This window comes from Mirounga angustirostris, unplaced genomic scaffold, assembly GCF_029215605.1.
Source record: "Mirounga angustirostris isolate CCGP_5_RB_7025 unplaced genomic scaffold, mMirAng1.0.hap1 SCAF_11, whole genome shotgun sequence".
Lineage (NCBI taxonomy): Eukaryota > Metazoa > Chordata > Mammalia > Carnivora > Phocidae > Mirounga > Mirounga angustirostris.
In genome coordinates, this window is record NW_026991719.1 from 106387197 (window position 1) to 106408678 (window position 21482).

The 21482-nt window shown below is 54.7% G+C and overlaps 1 protein-coding gene across 1 annotated transcript; it reads left to right on the forward strand.

The window, feature by feature from the left end:
* Nucleotides 1-6555: 6555 nt before the first annotated feature.
* On the forward strand, nt 6556-20639 carry SASH3 (SAM and SH3 domain containing 3). Its single transcript, XM_045882364.3, has 8 exons — nt 6556-7647; nt 14227-14322; nt 14986-15132; nt 16505-16646; nt 17828-17976; nt 18127-18336; nt 18475-18625; nt 19189-20639. Exons 1-8 carry the CDS (start codon nt 7591-7593, stop codon nt 19377-19379), a joined length of 1143 nt encoding a protein of 380 aa, XP_045738320.1. The 5' UTR covers nt 6556-7590; the 3' UTR covers nt 19380-20639.
* The last annotated feature ends 843 nt before the right edge of the window (nt 20640-21482 follow it).

A 21482-nucleotide genomic window follows, 5' to 3' on the forward strand; every position in this document is an offset into this window, starting at 1 on the left:
TCTCTCGCTGTGTCTCTCTCTGTCAAATAAATAAATAAAATCTTTAAATATATATATATATATTATTTTATTGTGATAAGAACGGTAAACATGAGATCTACCCTCTCATACATTGTTAAGTGTACAATACATTATTGCATTTTCCCACTTAATCTCCACAACCTCTGAGAAGGTACTTTTACTGTTCCCGTTTTGCAAGTGAAGAAAATGAGTGAGGCTCATAGAGATTAGCCAACTCGCTCAAGGTCACTCCTCAAGGAAATGATAAAAGCGGGACTCAAACCAGTCCGATGATTCCAGAACCCGCCCTCTCAGAAAAGGGCAGGTGGTACGGCTCTCACTTACCTCAGAAAACTGAGGCTCGGCCAGGATCACACAGCCGGTGAGCTGGGCCTCAGACCCGACTGTTGTTCTCCACACCAGCCTGCTTCCCCAGGGCCTGCCCACCCAGGTCTTTCCCTTTGATCCCTGATGCTTGCTCCTGGGGTTCAGGCAGGCCATAACCTGACCAGGACCTGCTCACAGGCCTCTCAGCCCAGGGCAGCTCACGTGCTCCCCCTTCCTCCTTCGGTGCAAGACCCAGGGCTCTGCCTCATTGCTTCCCTTAACTACTCCTTCCAATCCACCAGCACGGGGTGGGGTTGACAGCATGGCTGCAGGGGGGAGGGGGGGCTGCCACCTCAGCTCCTCCCTCCTTGGGGCCCAGATCATCGGCACACTGAGCAGCCCTCTTGAAGGGTTCCACTCTGCACCAGGCAGGGCAACATTCAAGCATACACAGCAAGGCGAACCCACGCAGGAGCACTTGGAGACGTCAGTAGGAACTGAAGATAAATGAATGCCCCCTTGGAAAAGCCTCTTTTCCCAGGAGTTCGGATTCTGGGGTTCCAGTTCCAGCTGGGCCAGCTTGTGTCTATAGGCAAGTCACTTCACCTCTCTGGTCTTCAGTTACCTCTTCTGTAAACTACCTGTACCACCTTCCGCATGAGGTGACAGTGAGAGGCTCCTAAGATCCGGATGTGACAGCACTCTGTGAGCCAGGAAGCCACACAGACAGGAGATGATAATGCTATTATCCGCTCAGCACGAGTTCAACTCTTGCCTCACCTTTGGAGGTAGGTAAGGAAAAAACGGGGGATCCAAATTTTATATATACATCATCGAAACTACACAGGCTTTTGACCAAGTATCTAATTTGTGTTTTTCCAGCTGTGCTTCCTAAGAGCCCGAGGCTCCTTAAAAATACCACAAGGACTGCCACGAAAAGCAGAGCTCCAGCCAGAAGCAGCCTGCATGGGCTTCCCATAAAATTGTATCGGAAGTAGTTGCAAGGCCAACTTCCGGGTGATGGGCCTGTGCAGTCTCGCAGGGCCTGGTGCTTAGAAGAGCCCCGTACAGGGGCGCCTGGGTGGCTCAGTCGATTAAGCGTCTGCCTTTGGCTCAGGTCATGATCCCGGGGCCCTGGGCTCCCGGCTCAGTGGGGAGTCTGCAGCTCCCTCGGCCTCTGCCCCTCCCCCCCACTCGTGCGCGCGCTCTCTCTCTTGCTAATAAATAAATAAAATCTTTAAAAAAAGAAGAGCTCCGCTGTCACCGTTTTGAAATTTTTAAAAATGTTTGAACAAGGGGCCCTGCCTTTTCACTTTGTACCAGGTCCCACAAATCCCATAGCCAGCCTGCACTAGGAGCTCCATGACCAAAACCAAAACCAAAACCAAACCAAAACAAAACAAAACAAAAACTAAGAAAAAAAACGGGTTTCATGCTTTGATGTACAGATGGGGAAACGCCACAGCAGCCCAGAAAAAGGAGGGACTGGTCCAAGGTCACACAGCCCGTTGGGGCCAAAGCGAGGATTGAGTCCCCAGCATCCTGATTCAACTGTGCGGGCTCCTCTCTTGCTTTCAGTGTGTTCTGTCACTCCCTACTGCCTCGAAGGAGCAAACTGAAGCCCAAGGGGACCCGTTGCCGGTCACATGGCCACGGTAACAGCAGGGATGATGGGCTTGAGCTACATTTTTTTGATGCTTTAAATCCTTTTTGGAATAGGAAAGAGCCTGGGTGAGATCATACATACATACTTACGTATATACACAAAGAGTCTAAATGGTTCGTTTTTAAAACGACAACGAAGCCAGTCCTCTCTCATTTGCCAGCCAGCTGGCTCGGGGGCTTCATGAGCTGGGGCCACAGGAGGGCTGGAGCTGGCTGCCTTCAGCCCCCCAAACCACATCAGCAGTGCAGTTTACCAACTCACCGCGCACTTCCTCAAAGCAGTGGTTGGGCGCTCTTGGTGCCAAAAAATATCTGGAAATATGAAAGAATTAGTAGCAACTGTTTCCCCCGCGTGCATCCCTGCCCTCCAAGGCTCTCTTAGCTGGAAGTGGGAGGCGCTCCCCGACCACACCCAGCCTGCCCTTGCCCTCAGGCTGGCCCACCTCCTCACTTCCTTGTTTCTTTGTGAAACAGGAACTGAGCAAGCAGCTCAAGTAGGGTAGGATGGGTGGTTGAGACAACCCCAGTGGTCCATAGCAAGGCCATGAAGCTGAAAAGTTAATTTCCCTCCCAGCGGGTCCTGAGTAGTTCTAGATTCTCTCGCTTGTCACACCTTCCATGTTCTAGAATAGCTTGGCCTGAGGGACCCTGTCCTGGCGAGGTGGAGACACACAGCATATGGGACAGAGTCACGTAGCAGAGATTCAGATGGGGTCCAGATGAGATGTAGAAGCAGGTGCCAAGGCAAGAGGAGACACTGTGGGTGGAGCCTGGAGTGAACCGATATAGTCCCCCACCAGGTACCAAGCATTTTGCATGAGCTGTGCACTGGACTGACAGCATTCTGTCTAACATGTCATCTGGGTAACTCTGGTTACTTACACACACACACACACACACACACACACTCTCTCTCTCTCTCTCTCCCCAAATGAGGCCCACATTATCACTGTCTCCACAAGAGCTCATTGCTCAAGGTCACTTGCCCAAGGTCACGCAGCCTCTAAGTGATATATGGCGATTTGAATCCAGTTCTACCTGACCTGATTTCTGGGAGGGGTCTCCTGCCCTTCCTCTTCCCTAGACACTTGTCCCCTAGACTGCTCAGCGACCTTTGTCCTTGTAACCTTGGGACACAGTCCTAGGCAGAGCAGCCTGGTCCTCCCAGTCTCCATAGAAAGGCCCTGCAGTGAGTAATGAGGGTTTTTATCTGAGCACTAAAGCCCGGCCTCTTCTTTGCGGTCATTGCCATAGCTGCCTGCAGGTGTTCTTTGTTTTTAAACCAAGACCTTATCACGGGTTCAGAGATTCAGAGATGACTTTCCCTCCCATCAGCCCCTGCTGCCAGGGACTCCCCAATGCTCCTAGAGCTGAGCGTTCTGCATGTACTGTGTGCCCGAGGAATGGATGCTTCCTGCCCAGGTTCTTGCCCTCCTCTGCCCTTCTCCTACCTGTGCTTTTACTCTTCTCATCCTCCCTGCCTAAGACTACCACCATGAAATCTGCTAATGGGCTGGGCCTTCCAAAATGGACTTCACCTCGGAAATGCCCAAGTGTTTCCAAGCGACTGTGTGGTCTCTGCTTGAACGTTTCCAGAGACAGGAAGTTCTACTACTTAACCAGGGCTGAACTAGTACCATCTAAATATCAAAAGTGTCCGGGCACTTGGGTGGCTCAGTTAAACCTCCGACTCTTGCTACTTGCTCAGGTCACAAACTCAGGGTTGTGAGATCAAGCCCTGCGTCGAGCCCTGCGTTGAGCCCTGTGTGGGGCTCCACAATGGGTGTGGAGCCTGCTTAAGATTCTCTCTCCTTCCCTCTGCCCCTCCCCCTCCCACTCACTCTCTGTCTCTTTCTCAAAAAAAAAAAAATATATATATATATATATATGTATATATATAAAATGTCTTCCTAGGAAGGGACCCAAACCTTCCATTTATGTTTCCCGTCATTCCTGGCCACCAGAATACATCCCTTCCTCTCTATGACAGCTCTTCAAAATCAACTTGCTTCCCCACCCCAACCCTCTAAGCCAAATACTACAGGTGTTGAGTACTCCTCAGGTTGGTGGGGCTCCCCTACAGATCACACACACACACACACACACACACACACACGCAGCCCTAGCTATTCAGCTTCTGTACATGGGATCAGACTTCCAGATGCCCTCCCCTTTCTCTTCATTCCCACTGCCTGCCACAGTGTATTATTTTCCACGGGATGTGCGTGTGTGGCTGGGAGAGGTGAGAATAAGAATCATTTGGGAGGTTTATCCAAATATAGATCCCTCGATAGCCAAACTCTTACTCTCTAAAACCAGGATTGTACCCATTCGGAGAGTGAAGGACACTTTCACACATATCTGGGTCCTAACTGCCCCAAATATCCCACCCATGATCTTCTACCAAATTAGAATCTCTTCAGGGGTGCAAGTGGGGGGCTGCTCTGTGTGAATGCAGCCTACGATAACCATTGTGCCTTTGGCAGCCCTATTGTCTACCCTCTGAGGGTTCAGACGGATCTCACTTATCTGTGGCACCTTGCACCCCAAAACACACAATAGCAATATTGCTGCTAAATCAAAGCTTTGCCGTCCCACATTTATACTGGACACATCTTTGCGATAATAATCCCAATTTAAACTGCTTACCTCAGGGGGTTGTGTTGGGATTAACGTAGTGCTTGGCAAAGAACAATGCTGCGCAAATGTAAGCTTGCCTCCCTGCAGATACGGAAGCTCCCAGGTGCAAGGGACTTGGACAACTATTTATTTTGCATCTCTTCATAGTGCTTAGCACAAGGCTCTGCCCAGAGCTACTCCTAGGTCCTGTCTACCAGCCCATTATCAAGTTTGAGGTGGCCTCGTTCACTGCACTACTGATCTGAATCACCTCTTTAGCTGAGGGCTCTGTGTACCTGGGAAGTGACCTATAAAATGTTGATGTGTGGCCCGGAGGGGGAACCTGTTTAAAACGTGTTTAAGGCCCATTAGCCAGCTGGGGCCTGACCTCAAGGGACTCAGGCCAGGGCAATGTGCTGGGAGGGATAAGTTGGGGGAAGGCCAGTCCAAATGGGGGAGCCCCTGGACCCCCAGAGCGGGGGTGGGGAGGAGGCACACCTGAAAGGGAGACAGAAGGGCAGCGCTGAACACACTCGCTCCCTTCTGTCCTGGGGGCATTGGGGACCTCTCTGTACTTTACTAGAGGTTCCTCTCCAGCCCTGCCGCCTTTTCCCAGGCCTGGGCAAGGTGGCCGCCCAGCACCCTGGTTAGCTGGCTGCCTTTGAAGGCTCTGCGGTTAGCGTGTGAGCTGCGCCCGCGGCCGGGGCTGAGCAAACAGGAAGCGGGGCACATCCTGCACGCCGGTCCACGGACGTGCCGTCACGGCGCAGGCCCAGAAGGTTCTGTGGGGGGCTCCGGCTCCGACCGCTCCCGCTGCCCGAGCCCCGAGTGCCCAGAGCCCCTGCAGCCCTGTGCCCGCCCCTCGCCTCCTGTGGGGTCAGCCTCCCACCCCTGCTCCCGCCACCTCGTCCCCAACCTGGGCAGGCTCCTTCCCAGGCCTCCAAGCCCGGGCAGTGGGAGCCCTGGCGCCAGCCCCTCCCCCCAGCTGCCAACGAGGGGAGCATGGCCTGTGGGGGAGCGAACTGGGGTGCTGGCACCCCCGGCCTGGCCGGCTGAGGAGGACAGAGCCAAAGAAGTATGGCTTCAGCTTGGGGGAGAAGGACCTTGTCTTCCCTGAGCTCAGCCCGAGGGATGGATGTTCAAAGGGCGTGGGGCAGGCTGGGGGACAGCGGGGAGGAAGTCACAAGAACATCTTGGGAACAGGGGAGGGCCAGCCCAGGATTTCACAAGTGCCGCAGAAAGGAAAGCCTTAAAAAGATGCACAACTTTTACCCCAGGATTCCCCTTCTGGAAATCTATCCAAAGGAAAAAAATGTGGATGTGAATATTTGCCTTAAGGATGTACCACGAAGAGTAAAAAAAAAAAAAATATATGAAGCCATCCTAAGTTCATCGGTGGGGGCCTGTTGAAATCATCATGGTACCCGTGTGCCGTGGGCTGCTCAGCAGCCATTACGAATGGCATTAGTTGACAAATAGCTCACAGCGTGAGAAAATCTCAATGATACTTCAGTTTGACAAGCGGATATCAACACAGTTTGTGAAGTATGACTTTTTTTAATTTTTAAAAATTTAAAAATGGTTCTGTTTAGGTGTAATTGGCCTACAAGAAACTGCACACTTTTAAAATGTATGATTTGTTTTAACATACGTATGCACCCATGAAACCATCACGGCAACCAAGATAGTGAACATATCTATCACCCCCGAAAGGGTCCTTGTGCCCTTTCTGACCTCTCAAACCGCAGGTCTGCTTTCTGCGCAGTATGATTTTTGTAAAATAGAGAGGAGGGGTAGTTAAATGTTAAAAAATAGAAAAAGATATTTATCCAAACAGTATAATTATGGAGAAAATTTTAATTTTCTTCTTTTTGTGTATTTGTGTTTGCTAAATTATGTTATGAATATGAATTGCTTCTGTAATAAGAAGATCATTGAAGTTATTAAAATATCTGTTACAGATAACCCACAAAGCGAACATTCTAAACCACACATGCATTTAAGAAATGCCTCTTGCCTGGGACATTTGCTGATGGTATGCAGTTGCTTGCGAGAACATGCCTTTTTCGTGGTGACGGCTGTTGTGATGATAAATATACGGGGGGGGGGGGACGCGGGGGAGCCAAGGTGTTTTGACTGCAAGCATGACTGCTCTGCTAAGAATGGCTACGGGCATGCTGGTGGCAGTGGGGATGACTGCCCCAGTGACCCCTGCAAGGATGTCGTGATGGCTGTAAGGATGATGACTGTAGGGCGGATGGTTGTAGGGGTCAGATCACTGTCGGTGACTAGCTGGAATGTCCATAAGGGTGACAGCCATGAGGCTGCTGATTGTGAGGGTGCCAGCAGCAATGATGATGATGGTGGGGGTGACGTCCGAGGCTGCTGGCTGTAGGGTGCTTGCTGTCGCGACGACAGGCTGTAGGGGATGACTGTAGGGTCATGGTTGTAGGGGTGGTAGTGGTGATAGTGATGACCTTGGTGATGCAAGACGACCAGGAGCATTGGCCTAACAGGCAGAGATGGCCCCGCTTCTGGCTTCTGGCTTCTGGTCGGCGGGAGAAGAGGCTTGAGTAGGCCATATCATGTCAAGTCGATGGGCCACGTCCAAGGAGATGGAGCAGGGCAGGTAATGATTGACACGAGACGGCAGGGTAGGGACTTTTCTCTGCTTGTTCAACCTAAGAGCCGTCTGTATCAGAATCTCTGGAGACTGAAGTTGGGACTTCCTTCCTCCCTCGGGGCCGGCGGGGGCTGCGATTGCTGTAAGAGCAGGTCACGTGGCTGGGCTTCCTGTATGCTGCTGCCGCTGGGTGTCCATGGCCCGTGCCCCCAAGCTGCCACTCCAGCACGCAGAGTGGCAGCCAGAGGCTCAGTCCATGCCGTGCCCCCTGGACGGTGCTCGTGAGGCTGAGCAAGAGGCCTCGGCATCTCGACACCTAAGATTGCGGGGACGGAGTGTCACCAGGGCAGAGGACCATGTTGCGCCGCAAACCCTCCAACGCCAGCGATAAGGAGCCCACTCAGAAGAGAAAGGTGAGGAGCATCTCTGGGAATTCGTGTCTTCCTTCCCTCTGCTCTCTCAACCCACCCCCTCCGGGACTCTTAGAAGTGGGAAGAGCCAAAGGCCGGACGTTGTGTCTGTAGGCAAGGGCCATTCTCCCAAGGGCATTGGGACAGGGCCCCAGAGTTTACTGGAGTAACAAAAGTACAGAAGAGACTTTCAAAATCTAGAGAGTCAGGGTTCCAGACCCTTAGAAGTCTAGAGTTACAGAATTAAACCCTACAATGATGGGATAGAGATCTAAAATCAGGGGTAGAATCCTAGACTAGAATTCAAGAATCACAAAATATACTTCTCGAGTTGCATCCCAAGACTGTACTCAATTCTCTCTCCCCTATGCCAGTCCTGCCACTGCTTCTGCCCAAGCACGGCCTCTCAGGAGACATCTCACTCAAAGGGACCTGCGGGGCCACCCAGATAGACGCCATGATGCTCCTGGGGCCCCTGCCCTCTAGCCATAGCCAGACTCTGCCCACTTGGCTCAGCTCTGTTGCAGCTCCCCAGGCCCTCCTGGAGAGGCGGCCAACCTGGAGAGGGGGCCCAGGGGATTTCTAGACTCAGGAAAAGGCTCTCCAAACCTGCAGTGGGATGCAGGGGGCATGCAGGTTCTTCCCAGGCGGGGAGAAATTATTTGTGAAGAATGAGAAATGAAGCTGGCGAGATGGGAAATAGGGGCTGAGGAGGAAAAATTCAGTGGAGGGACTCTAAAGACCAAGAGGAAAAGCAGCTATCGTGGACAGCTGAACTATTCCTCTTCCTGGAGCAGAGACCAGACCAGAAGATTCCTTGAAGACTGCCAGATCTAGATTTCTCTAGTTGGGTTTGAGAATTTCTAGACTTATTCTTTGAATTGATTATAGGACTCTCCCAGGACACCAGCTAAGTACATTCCACACATCCAGCAGGATCCTAGGACCATCCCCAAGCAGGCCTGAACCGGGTCCAAGAGACCTAGGCCTAGCCCCAGGCCACACTCGGGGGACCTCCAGGCCCTCAGTGTATCCTGCTGTTTTCCCCGGGAGCTCAGCCCAGGTGCCCTGTGGGGGAGCCCCTTTGTCAGGGGAGCAGCTCCCAGACGGAGGCCAAGCCAGCTGAAAGGCTGAGCCCTTGGGCACTGGGGTGTGCATCCTGCCCCATCTCAGGTCCTGGGGTGGCTGCCACTTCCGGCTGTACTCTCCCCACCCCAGATGCTTCTCTAAGTTGCAGTGGAGGTGGGCAGAGGGGGGTGGAGATTCATGAGTCTTCACACGGGCTTCGTCACCCCCATCTAAGCCCTGCTTGGTGCTAGGCCCAGCAGATTTACCATTGGCTGCCACTCCGGGGTGAGCAGGTCCCACTTCCCCTTGCTCTCTGGCTGATGGGGGTGGGAAGCAGAGACTACTGTAGACATTGCTGGGCCCCAAACCACAGGGGAGCTGAGCTGGGGGAAAGAGCCTGAGAAAGAGCTGACACTTTGACGCTGGGACCCTGTGCCATCTCAGGCGGAGGTGCCCAGGGGCACACAGAAGCCGGAAGTCCCTGTCTTCTTCCCTGACTTCCTTTATCTGGATTCTGTATTTGGTGGCGAGGCCTCTGGGATTGTCCCCCCAGGCTTCTCCCAGGAGAAGCAAAGCCCGTGTGGCACTCTGAGGTCCATGTCCCTCCCTCCAGGGAGGATCATCCAGGCAAACCCCGCCCCACCCCTGCCTGAGTCTGGGCCAGCCTCAAGAGCCACTCTCCAAGCCCCAATACTGTGGAAATGGCCTTGGAGAAGCCAAGCTTCCAGAAGGTAGAGATAGCATCTTCCCCACGCCCAGAGACAGCAGCCTAGCTCCAGCACCGTGACCTTGGGCAAGTCCCTTCTTCTCAGTGGCTGAGGTGACACAGTGGAGGGAAAGCACAAAGGCAAGTGAGGCCTCTCTCACCTGCCCCTGCTCCTCCTCCCAGGTCTGCCAGAATGAATGTGCTGAGCGGGAGGCAAGACAGGGGAGTTGAAATCCTATGGATTCTAGCAGTAGGACCTTGGACAGTTCATTGACCTTCTTTGGGCCTCGGTTCCTTCACCTTGGAAAAAGAGGCTAGCTCTTGATCTGCCCATCTCAGGAGGTTGTGCAGATGGCCTGGGACAATAAACATGAGAGTGCTCCCTCACGAGCAGGCATGTGCACACGAGTAGGGTGCATGCTGTAGGCGTGGGCGGGCGCGGGGCGCGCACTGCAGAGAAGACCAAGCCTGGGTCCCAGCCCTGAGGTGGAGGAAATGAGACTTAAAAGCACTAAGAGCCTGCACTAAGGGAGGACTTGTCAGGCGCCAGGTGCCGCGCACTCTACCTGTATTGGAGCTCGTTGGCTCCTCATGAGAACCTTGTGAAGCAGGGGCAGATATTGCCTCTATCTCTATTTTATGCCCAAGTCTCAGAGAGGTGAAGTGACTCACCCAAGTTCACACAGCTAGTAAGCTGCAGAGCAGGGATCCAAGCCAAGACTTATCAGTCTCCAGAGTCTTAACCCTTTCTTCCTCTACTCTCTTGTCCCCCTACTGATCCCAGAAGCACTAGAAGAATCTGATGAACATAAGAGACTCAACCCATGAGTAGGAAAGCACACCTCTACGTGACACCCCCACCAGCATACATGTTGCGTTTCCAGTGGCTCCTCGTTGCCCGCAGGCTAATGCCCAAGGTCCTCGGCATGGCTGGCCAGGGCCTTCCATGGCCTTTTCTGCTCCACCTCGCACCACACCGACTATGCTTAGATTGTTTCTAACTCTCATTCTTGTTTAAACCCTTCCCAGTTCCTCCCAGAGAAATCCTGGCTCCCTTGCATAGCCCAGCTTAAATGTGTCTCCTCCTCCCTGAAGCCCTCCTGAGCCCTTCCTCCTCCATGCTCCCGCTCACTCTCCAGGAGGCTCCCTCCAAACGCCACCCACAGTTTCCATTACACTCAGTGCATTTCTATACTGGAGACAACTTAGTGAGCTCTGAGCACAGCAACACACACAGGCTTCCAGAGTCACGGAACGGGGTTCAAACCCCTGCTCTTGCTGCTGCCCGCTGTGTAACTCTGCCTCAGACACTTCATTTCTGAGTCTCAGGCTCCTCAGCTGGGCAGGAAGGGTGTTAAGACGGGGCTGGAGTGAGGCTGGAGTGAGCTGGCACACACGAAGGGGTGGACAGGGTGCAGGGCACGGGGGAGGTGTTTAACCCCTTTCTTCCCGGATCCCCACACATGCACAGGCCAGTGCCTGGAGCCCAGAGGGTGCCAGGTATGTGACTGGTCCGCTGAAGGAGCTGGGGGGCTAGTTGCAGAGACACCCGGTGAAAGCCAAGCTTGCTTAGGAAGCAGGGGAAGAAGATGCCAACGGCGGGCAGTGTGAGGCTCTGAGGGGGTGACCAGGGGAGGCTTCCTACAGGAGGCAGCACCTTTGAAACTGGATTTGGAAAGCCTTTCTCTGGATGTATAATATCTGTCCAAAGAAGTGGATAAATTACAAGTGTTCCACTCAATGAGTTTCCATAAGGCGAACATTCCCTCATAGGCAACACCCAGATGAAGAAACAAAGCACTTTGGAGGACCTGGCTGCTTCAGTTGGTATAGCACGCAACTCTTGATCTCAGGGTGATGAGTTCAAGCCCCATGTTGGGCATAGCGCTTACTTAAAAAAAAAAAAAGCACTCCCAACACTCCAGAAGCTTCTCTCATGCCCCTGCTGGTCACTACATGCTCCCTTTCCCTAAGGGTAACCACTATCTTGACTTCCAATGGCATAACTTAGTTTTGCCGGGTTTTGAACTTTCTATACAAGGAACCATATAATGTACTCTGGTGGCTGGCCCCTTCTGCTCAACAGTGTATCTGCAAGATTCATCCATATTGTTAGGGAAAGCTGTACAAGCTCATCGCTATGTACTATTCCCTCCAATGACTGCTACAATTCCTATATCCACTATATAGTTGGTGGGCACGTGGGCTGTTTCCAGTTCCATTGGATTTTGAAGGAAGGGAGAAACCATGGTTGACAGAGAAGGGTGGCGTGTTCCAGGTGGGGCATGCCCTGGGTAAGAGTCTGGAGGGGGTCAGAGGAAAGGCTAAGCACACATGGACATTCGTTGAGGGGTTGCTGTGTTAGCAGTCGGGCCTTCTATCCTCACAGCAACCAACGAGGTAGCTGCCTTTGTCTTCGTTTTACCCACGAGGAAATGGAAGCCCAGAGAAGTTGTGGAACTCTCCCCACTTTACACAGCTGGTCAATGGCAGAACCAAGATGTGACCACCTGTCAGCTCATAGACACTGAAGGTCAGGAGGTTAAATAACTCCCCGAAGGTCACATATCCCAAAGCTGAACTCACCAACGTCTGATGCCAGAAAAGTAGCTCTTTCCAAGAGGCCCACATACTCCCCTTGGACATGGAAAAGGGGCCAACAGTGTAGGGTACTACCTGCTGCCTTGTGCAGGACCCCCAGGAAGGCCTGGCTGCAAAGGGAGACCAGGTGGAAAATCCAAGGGGACCCAAGGATTTTAACTCCTACCTGGGAGGGGGATCATTTCAGGGTCACCAAAGACCTTCAGGATATTTGGGGTTGGCCCCAAGGTTGGAGGTAGGCCGGGCAAAAGGCCACCCTGGCTGGCCCCAACCCTTGTCACCCGAAGCACATGTCTAGTCCTTTCCATAACCCTGGGCCGAGGAGTGGCCAGCAGGGCCCAATTCCCAGCGCCACCCCACGGCATTTTGGATTGTTTCCTCCCACTTTGAGCGAAAGCTGGGACAGAGGGGCCCTGACATAAGGTCCCTGGGGGCCAAAGGTCCCCCTCCCAGCCCCCAGCCTGCAGATTAATGACAGGAAAAGGAAAAAACTGGGGCCCGGTGGTGAGTTTACTCTCCCCAACAAAGCCCACTTCCAGTGCCAGGCCTGCCCTCTTGCATGCTTTCCAGGCTCGGAGTCCCTGGGGCTTCTGGGGCGACTCCCAGCCTCCCGGTCTGCAGACCAAGCTGAGGGGCGGTGAAGGGAAGGCCGTAATAGGTCCCATCGGTCTATAAATAGCAGCCCAACCTGCCCTCCTTGGGCCCAGGCCAGCCTGGTGCCCACCCTCTCTCTTTTCCAGGCAGTAAGAGGAGGAAGTTACCCAGGCAGCTGCATCCTAGCCATTCAAGAGGAGGAAATAAACAAAAGGTGGAGGAAAGAAGGGGAGAGAAAGGGGGAAAAAGAGGAAAGAATAGTGGGTGGGGAAAACCAAGGAAGGAGGATGGAGGAGACGCATGAGAATCCGAGCGGTCGCCCCACGGTCATGCTCTCCCCTGCCTATGCCCACTCATGGCCTCCCCTTCTCCAACTCCCCAGTGTAGCACAGAAGAGGCTTTCTGACGGAGGCCGTAGGTGCCCCATCCGGGAGGCCCCTGTGGCCGCAGCATCTGATGGCCTGACCGCTGACCTAGTTTTGGGCCCACTAGCTTGCTGCAACCTCTAGGAAAGTGTAGCCCCTGACCCTGAGTGCTGACTTGCCTTGGTCAAGACCCACCAGGAGAACCAAAGTCCCCAGGAGTCCCCACCGGAGTCCCCAGGAGTTGGGGCCAATTGTGTGCGTGTTGGGGGGCGGCCCTGGGGGGTTGTCACTGGACCCCCCTTTCATAGGAAAGAGGATGTGAAACTTTCAGCTTTGTGTGGCTTTGGGGCTTCGGTTCCTCAAGCCCTTATCTCTGGTGTCTGCAGTCTATCCCGCTCTATCTGTCTGGCCATCTGTGAACCCTGGTTCCTGTGTGTATCTCTCTCTGGTCTTGACTGCTGATCTTGATGCAGGCTCAGCCTTACCTCTTGCGTGTAAAGCCTGACTCCTTACCTGCCGGGCCCTGGCTTCTGGCTGCTATCTTGCCATGCGCATGCATATGCAGTTAAGAAAGCTCATTTCTTGAAAACAGTCTCATCAGCGCAAACAATCGGCGGGGTTTAAAAGTCCAAGCTCTGGCACATGTCATCAGCAGTAGCCAGCTCATCACGGTAGTGGCTAAGGTTAAAAGCCGAGATGGAGGAATTTAAAACAGCAACTTTCTTTTATGAAATGAGCCCCAGTCATTCATGTCCCAAATCTGTTGGCACCTTCTCTTAATAAGCCTCTCCCGAGGGTTTCCAGAAAGCAGAATGCCAGGTCTTACTGACTCCTGGGGGGATTGCCTTGCTCTTCTGGGGACACAGATTCATCAGGCTGGCGACCTCAGTGTGTTCAGCTCTATCACCGCGACAGGGACACCATGCTTGCCTCAGGTCCAGAGCAAAGAGGCGGCGGCGGGGTTGGAGAAGGTTTGCTCTATTAGGTAAAGGTGATGCTATCGTCCTGCTGAGGTACGTCTCCAGTAGGAGATATGCTTTTGCTCAGACTCGTTTGCTCTTTGCCTCCAGAATTCTGGGGACCAAACTGCAGGTGCTGGTGGTCAAGTGGGCTTCGTGTGAGGCCTGGCTGAGGTTGGAGGCTCCTGAGGTCCGGAGCTTGCTCTGGGGCCCGCATTAGGGGCTACCCTCTGCTGAAGGAGAGCAGCCATTTTCCAGCCACTGAGGGCCACACCTCTGCTTCTTCCAGATCTCACTTCAGCGCTCCAGCAGCTTCAAGGATTTTGCCAAATCCAAACCCAGCTCCCCCGTGGTGAGCGAGAAGGAATTTAATCTGGATGATAATGTGAGTTGCAGAGCCTCCCAGGGGGGTCTGGCTGCAGGCCCTGGGTGGGGGGAAGAGGAGATCTGGGGATTGCTGAGGAAAGCCTGCTTACACACAGAAGGCCAACCCTCCCACCCGTCAAAATTCTGGGCCCCCTAGAAATCACCCACATCGTTTTCAATTACAAATTACAGTTGACCCTTGAACAACACGGGTTTGAACAGCATGGGTCCACTTACACGCAGATTTATTTTTTTTCAATAAATACAGTACAGGACTGTAAATGTATTTTCTCCTCATAATTTTCTTAGTAATGTTTTCTTTTCTCTAGCTTACTTTATAGTAAGAATATAGTACATATACACACAAAATATGTATTAGCCCCCTGTTATCAGTAAGCCTTCTGGTCAACAGTTGGCTATGAATAGTTAAGTTTTGGGGGAGTCAAATGTTATACGTGGATTTTCATCTGCGCGGGGCGGGGGTAGTTGGCGCCACTAACCCGCACGTTGTTCAAGGGTCAACTGTAATTGTCAAATTAATTACAGATTAATGGGGCTGAGTACGGGACTGGGGCTAGGAGGGAAGGGGATGGGAGCCTCTCATTCCCACCCCCATCCTCTGCCAGGACCTGAAGGCCTCCTTCTGCCCCTAAATCCCGGACCTCCTCCTTTGTTGTCACAGATTCCAGAAGATGAGTCAGGTGTCCCTACCGCAGAAGATGCTGGGAAGAGTGGCAAAAAGCTGGGGAAAAAGTGGAGGGCCGTGATTTCCAGAACCATGAACAGGAAGATGGGCAAGATGATGGTGAAGGCGCTGTCAGAAGAGATGGTGAGGCCTGCGGGAGGGGTGGGGGGCAGGGAGGGCAGGCAGTGCTCTGGCCGCCTGTGAGCATAGCCACCTTGAAGGCCATAGCTCGGGTACTGGGCCTGAGGGCCTGATTCACTATGAGAAGGAAGGTCATAAGGGAAGAGAGCTCACTCAGCCATGAGCCTGGCAGCAAGGCATGGTCCTGAGGGAGCAGGAGTGGGGTCTGAGGAGGGATGAAAGTCTGGGTAACAGAAGCTTCCAAGGAAGCCTGGCCTGAGGAGGGGGGGCGGCGCTTGAAAGGGAGATGCAATTGCCTGAAGCAAATTCATCCACCTCAAAGTTTTGCTTGGAACTAGCCTCTGGGATTGGGAAGACTGGATTGGAAGAGGGGCCCCTAGGAGAGAAAATAGAGAAGGCTGGCTTGGGCCCAGGGAGAGAGGGTGGGACAGACAGCTGTGGGGCAGGCACGTGCAAGTAGCTGACGTCACACAGTGAGTTGGCTGTGGCCATGGCTCTGACCGAAGGTTCGCGGCGGGGGGGGGGGGGGGGGCGGGGGGGGGCGCAGAGTGCCCTAGTCAGCTCTTACTGGCTGCTACCAGCTCAGGACAGCAATTGGTCAAATTTTGAGGAATTTGGTGAGCCAGGGGTGAAACCCAACCATTACCAAAAATTACATTCTATAAACTTAGAATTAAGTAAGTTCTATTGAAAATAAAGAGACTACGGGCAACCTTCAAAACTCATAATTTCCTGAATCTTATACTACCTTTCACTGTTCTCTGGGCTCTTGAGGTTATTTGCCTCTGTAGTCTCCCTGCAGCGGAATTGGCCCCCAGGGTGTGCGGCTTGGTGAGCGACTCCACGGAGGGGGAGTCTGTATGACGCTCGGGCCTTTGGTTCCTAGAGAGCCGGGCCGCTTGTGAAAGGGCGGCCCCCGCCCTGAGGTGTGTGGTGAGGCGGAGGAGCTCTGGAGTCAGGCCAGCTCAGCTCGGTTGTGGGTTCCTGTGCGGCCTTGGGGATGTTCCTCCGTGACTGCTCCTCTGTGAACTGGGGACCATCAGAGCGCTTACCCTGAAGTGTCACTGTGAGGGTGCAAGGACCTGACAGGCCCGCCTGGCACGCAGGAGCAAGGCCGAAGGTAGCTCGGCCCTGGCGGCCCCTCTGAGCCCCAGCTCGGGCGCCGCAGCCCTCTCCGCGCGGACCCCGCACATTCCTGCTGCAGGAGGTCGCCGCCTGAGGACGGTCATTCCCACATCAGCGAAGTGGGAGCTTGCGCAGCCTCGGAGCCCCCACCCCCACCCCCACCCCCCGGAGAGCCCAGGCCCATTTCCTCTGTGCCCCTGGGCGTCCCAGCCAGGGCTGCTCAGGGTCCCCTGCCTTCCGACCCCTGCAGGGAAACACTCTGGAGGAGGGCTCCGCCTCCCCGACATCTCCAGACTGCAGCCTGGACAGCCCCGGCCCCGAGAAGATGGCACTGGCCTTTTCTGAGCAGGAGGAGCGTGAGCTCCCAGCACTTAGCCGCCAGGCCTCCACGGGTGAGTAGGCGACCGAAGGGGACATCTGCTGAGTCTGGAGAAAAGGACTGGGTTAGGGCCTGGAAGCTGGCTGTGTGGGAGGAAGGTAAGAGGAATGAACCTTAGCAGTTTGCCTTCGGGGAACTTTCCCGGCCGTCTTCACATTACAGTTTCACAATAACTTCATGGTGCTGGCACTATCATCCCCATTTTATTGATGTGAAAACTGAGACTCAGGGAGGTTTTTCACTTTGCCCAAGATGACCCAGTCTTGAACTGAGGTCTACCCTGGAGGGGCTGCCACTTGCTGTCGTCAGGGCCTGGAGGGGCCCAAGGGAGACGATGAGCCCCCCTGCGCTCTTGGACTAGCCCAACGCCACCCTTCCAAGGGGAGGCGGAGGCTCCAGCCACCTGGGCCTCTGACATCCCAGACTGGGGGTGGGGCTAGAGGGTCTCCCGCGGGGAAGTCTCAGCCTCTTAGACTGCAGCCCTTGGTTTGCTGGGCTCAGGGCGCCATTTGGCATCTTCTAGGTGCCTATGAGGTTGGACAGGAGGTTCCAGCAGCCCCTCCTGGAGGAGGGGCTGCAGGCTCTGAGCTGCAGACCCACGGAGGCACTGGCCTTCTCACCCCTCAGGCTAGTTCTAAGTTCCGTGCTCTTTCTCTGGCTCCACAGACACCTCCCTGCCCCCACTGAAAGCCACTTATAATGCCCTTCATCCCGCCCTTCCCAGAGAGAAAGAGCCCTTCTGAGTTTTCATGTGATGTTGTAACTAGATGCTGAGTCTTATTACATACAGAAAGTAAAATACTAGTTTAGGGTGTGGTTTCCTGTGTGGAAGGTGGCTTCCAGGAGCACTGGACTGGGAGTCAGGAGACCTGGAGTCAAATGGACCCAGGGCTACCAATTATAAGGTGAGAGATCTTGGGTGCCCAGTTGGCCTGTCTGGCTTCAGTTTTCCCTATCTGTTCATTGGGCCCAGTTGGTCTGCAGAGGTCCTCCCAATTTGCTCATTCTTTGGTCTCTGAGCCCTTTCTCCTTCTGTGGTCAACTGTTTTCATGTCTGAGGCCCCAAAGGTGAAGCTGGGCTCCTGCAGGGTGGCCTTGGGATTTCGAGCCACAGCCCCTGGCAGCTACCTGCTGGGTACTCCCCCAGCTGTCTTGCGACAAAGGTGACCCTCCTCCCTGCCCCATCTCCTGCAGGCAGTGAGCTCTGCAGCCCCAGCCCAGGTTCTAGCAGCTTCGGAGAGGAACCACCTGCCCCCCAGTACACAGGGCCCTTCTGTGGCAGGGCACGAGTCCACACCGACTTTACTCCCAGCCCCTACGACCGTGACTCGCTGAAACTGCAGGTAAGGTTGGCGTCTAGGCCTCTCCTGAGCCTGGCAGGCTGGGCCCATAAAGAAGGCTGTACTGAGCCAGGATAAGACGGTGTCCATGGAAGCCAAGGGAATACCCTTCTCCTCTCCCCTGCTCCACTCTGCTCTCCTGTCCTCCCACAGAAAGGAGATGTGATCCAGATCATTGAAAAGCCACCTGTGGGCACGTGGCTGGGCCTGCTCAATGGCAGGCTGGGATCTTTCAAGTTCATCTACGTGGATGTGCTGCCTGAGGAGGCTGCAGGGCCCGCCCGCCCCAGTCGCCGACAAAGCAAGGGCAAGAGGCCCAAGCCCAAGACTCTGCATGAGCTGCTGGAGCGCATAGGCCTGGAGGTTGGAGCTGGGACCTCCAGGGAGGCACACTTGCCCCAGGGATGGAGGCTAGGGCATGGTCAGCTATGTGGGAAGGGAGGGATCCCAAGTGGGGGTGGCTTGTAAGTGGCCCCACTGGGGGTCTGCCTTTGCCCGCAGGAACACACATCCACCCTGCTGCTCAATGGCTACCAGACACTGGAGGACTTCAAAGAGCTGCGGGAAACACACCTCAATGAGCTGAACATCATGGACCCACAGCACCGGGCCAAGCTGCTCACGGCCGCCGAGCTGCTGCTGGACTACGACAGTGAGTGGGTTTAGGAGCCAGGTTTGGGGGGGTGCCTCCAGGTATTCCGGGGAGGGAAGGCCTGCCCCAGCCCGGCCCAATGACCACACTCAGCCCCGGCACCCCTCTGCAGTGGGAAGGCACTTTCCACACTTGAATTCCAGTCTCGGGCAAAGTTTGCGGACAGAGGGGCCTTAGGGATGATGGGGTCCAACTCCCTTTGGGATGAAAGGGGAGACTTAAGGCCGGAGAAGGTAAAGCATATACTCGAGGCCTCCAAGCTGGGTCATAGCAGAGCCAGCAATCAAGCGCAGGTTTCCCGGCCCCTAGCTGGCTGCTAAAGAAGTTGGCTCTGGGGCTGGGTTGCTGGCTTGGAAACCACGCCACCTGGTTCTAAGCTGGGAAGGGTGAGAGGGGCAGGGGTGGTAGTGGGTGCCCAGAGGGAAAGACTGCCCACAGTGGACTTCCCAGAGTCCCTACCCCCCCCCACACACAGGGGCTCCCTGGGGCCTCTGAGCTCCCTCCCAGCTAAGGCCCAAGCCCCCCCCCCCCCCCATATTCCATCCTCTCCTTTGGCCCGGCAGCCGGCAGCGAGGAGGCGGAAGAGGGTGCGGAAAGCAGCCAGGAGACAGCTGCAAACACAGTGTCTGGACCCAAGGTGGACATTCCTCGAGACTCTGGCTGCTTCGAGGGCTCAGAGAGCGGACGTGATGAGGCCGAGTTGGCAGGCGCTGAGGAGCAGCTGCAAGGCCTCTCCCTGGCCGGGGCGCCTTGAGGCAGAGGTGGAGGCGCGGGCCGAGGTCGGGGCCCCAGCAGCAAAGACTGCAGGGATGGGCCCGGCCTCCCACGGTGGCGCACTCCCTGGAGGACTGGTGCTGAGCCGGGCCCTGCTCCCCTAGGAGCGCCCAGGGCGGCAGGTCAGCCGGGGCGCCGTAGGCTTGGCTGGAGTGGATGGGGAGCCACCCAAGGCACATCCTACCCGTGCAGCCCCCTCCCTCCACCAGCTACTGACAGCACAGAACTTCCAGGCCCCACCTGCTCCCAGCCACAGCAAGTGGGACACTGAGGGGCCGCCCTACCCATGTCCCTCACCACCGAGGCCCCCAAACCCTCCTCAGCCCCACACCACTTTCCCCTGGCACACTGCTCCTGAAAGGGAGGCCAAGTCAGTGTTTCGGGATGGTTTCAAAACCCTAGGGAAGCTGGCCCTTTAAAAGGACCCTAACTGATCATGGGTAGGTACAGATTTCCCCAAATAAGGCTTGAGGAAAGCCGCATGTACCTTTCCCACATTCCTTCTCCTTAACCTTTTTGGAGGTTTGGCCACTAACTGGTGGGGATTAGAATGGATACTGCTGGGGGCCTTGCCAGCTCTGACATTCTGGGACATTAAATGTCTGCTCTCCTGTTACCTGTGGCCCAGGACACCAGTGGGGTTGACTGAGGGAGCTGAAGGGGCCTTGGGCTCCCAAGTGAAATGGCTCCTCCCGCTCATTCATTCCATACCTCCCCACATAACTCAAGCCAAGCTGCAGCTCCCCCCAGCTTAAAACAATGCCCAGACCTCATGCAACATGCACTCCCCCCTTCCACTCCTGGCCCCGTCCAATGACACTTCCCCTGAACGCTGATGGCAGATGGTCAGATCTGGCTTCCAAGGACAGAACTGCCCCTCGGAAGTCACATGCAAGTCTGAACTCAGACTTGGCCACCTGTATGGGTTCTTACAAGCAAAGAAAGCACAAAGCTTGACACTGGGGAGTCTGTTACCCCAACTTTGCTTTGCAAAAGGTTTTGATGTACCCTGAGCTCCAGAAAGGGAGGAAGTGTATCTGTTGGTGGGGGCCTCCCTTGACCTCAGTACCAAGTCTGTGCCCTGAATTTGCAGAGTAACCCTTCCCCAGGGCCCAGCTGGCCTGGGGACAGTGCCCACTACATCTAGGACTGCCTGCTTAGTGAACACACTTCTGGACCTACTACGAGGAACTTTGGTAAAAGCTAGCTTGGGGGAAGGGTTTGGGTGTACATATGAGGGGATGGAGGGGGATAAGTTGGCAACAATAAACATAGGTAGAACTAATTACAGTCTCCAGTTATCTTTCCTATGGAGAGAGGGCTGGGGGAGGGTCAGACCAATATCCTTCGAAGCTGGACTTGGCAAAGTGACCTCCATTATCCTTTCAGGGCCATCTGCCCCTTCCCTGCAGATGCCCAGTGCCCTTGATCCTGCTGACCTAAAGCTCCAGTTTGAAGCGCTAATGGTCTCTGCTCTTCCCACTAACCAGCTGTCCCCTGAGTACAGGCTCCCAGGGCCACAGGCCTTGCTGGGCTCTGAGAGTGGTCTCTTCCTAGAATGATTATTTAAGAAGAGCCTTGAGGGCCTCCCCAGTGAGGAAGGGCCGGCACTAGGGCCTGTCCAGTGTCCAAAAGGGAGAGATTTGGATTCGGCCGGGCCTTTCCTCTGAGGCCACCTCCTCCTGGGCCCCACCTCGTGCCCACTGAAGCTACACCATCTCCCAGGAGGTGGGACAGAGACGAAGACCCCTGGCTTCCTTTGTTTCTGCCGGCATTAACTGCATCAGGGAGGGCAGACTGGAGTGAGAGCTGCCCCCAGAGCGAAGACAAGGCCACTGTGCTTCCAGGCCTTGTTCTCAGCTGCACTCATCCCACTGCCCTTAGTGGCTGTGGGCAGTAGGAAACGGCCAGCATTATCCTCACCAAAGAAACAAGGAGAAGCCCAGCCTCAAAGCTCCAATGGCACCGAGTAACTGTTGTCACTTAGTGGGCACCGACACTGGGGCCTGAAACCAAGCATTTTGCATTGACTCCCTCAGATAATCTGCACAGCACCCCACTGAGGTACATACCATCATCTTTC

Excerpts from the sequence above, each read along its gene's own strand:
- SASH3 (XM_045882364.3), top strand. The coding sequence starts at position 7,591 with ATGTTGCGCCGCAAACCCTCCAACGCCAGCGATAAGGAGCCCACTCAG. Across the intron at positions 17,977-18,126 it reads GTGACTCGCTGAAACTGCAG|AAAGGAGATGTGATCCAGAT; the intron begins GTAAGGTTGGCG and ends GTCCTCCCACAG. Across the intron at positions 18,337-18,474 it reads TGGAGCGCATAGGCCTGGAG|GAACACACATCCACCCTGCT; the intron begins GTTGGAGCTGGG and ends CTTTGCCCGCAG.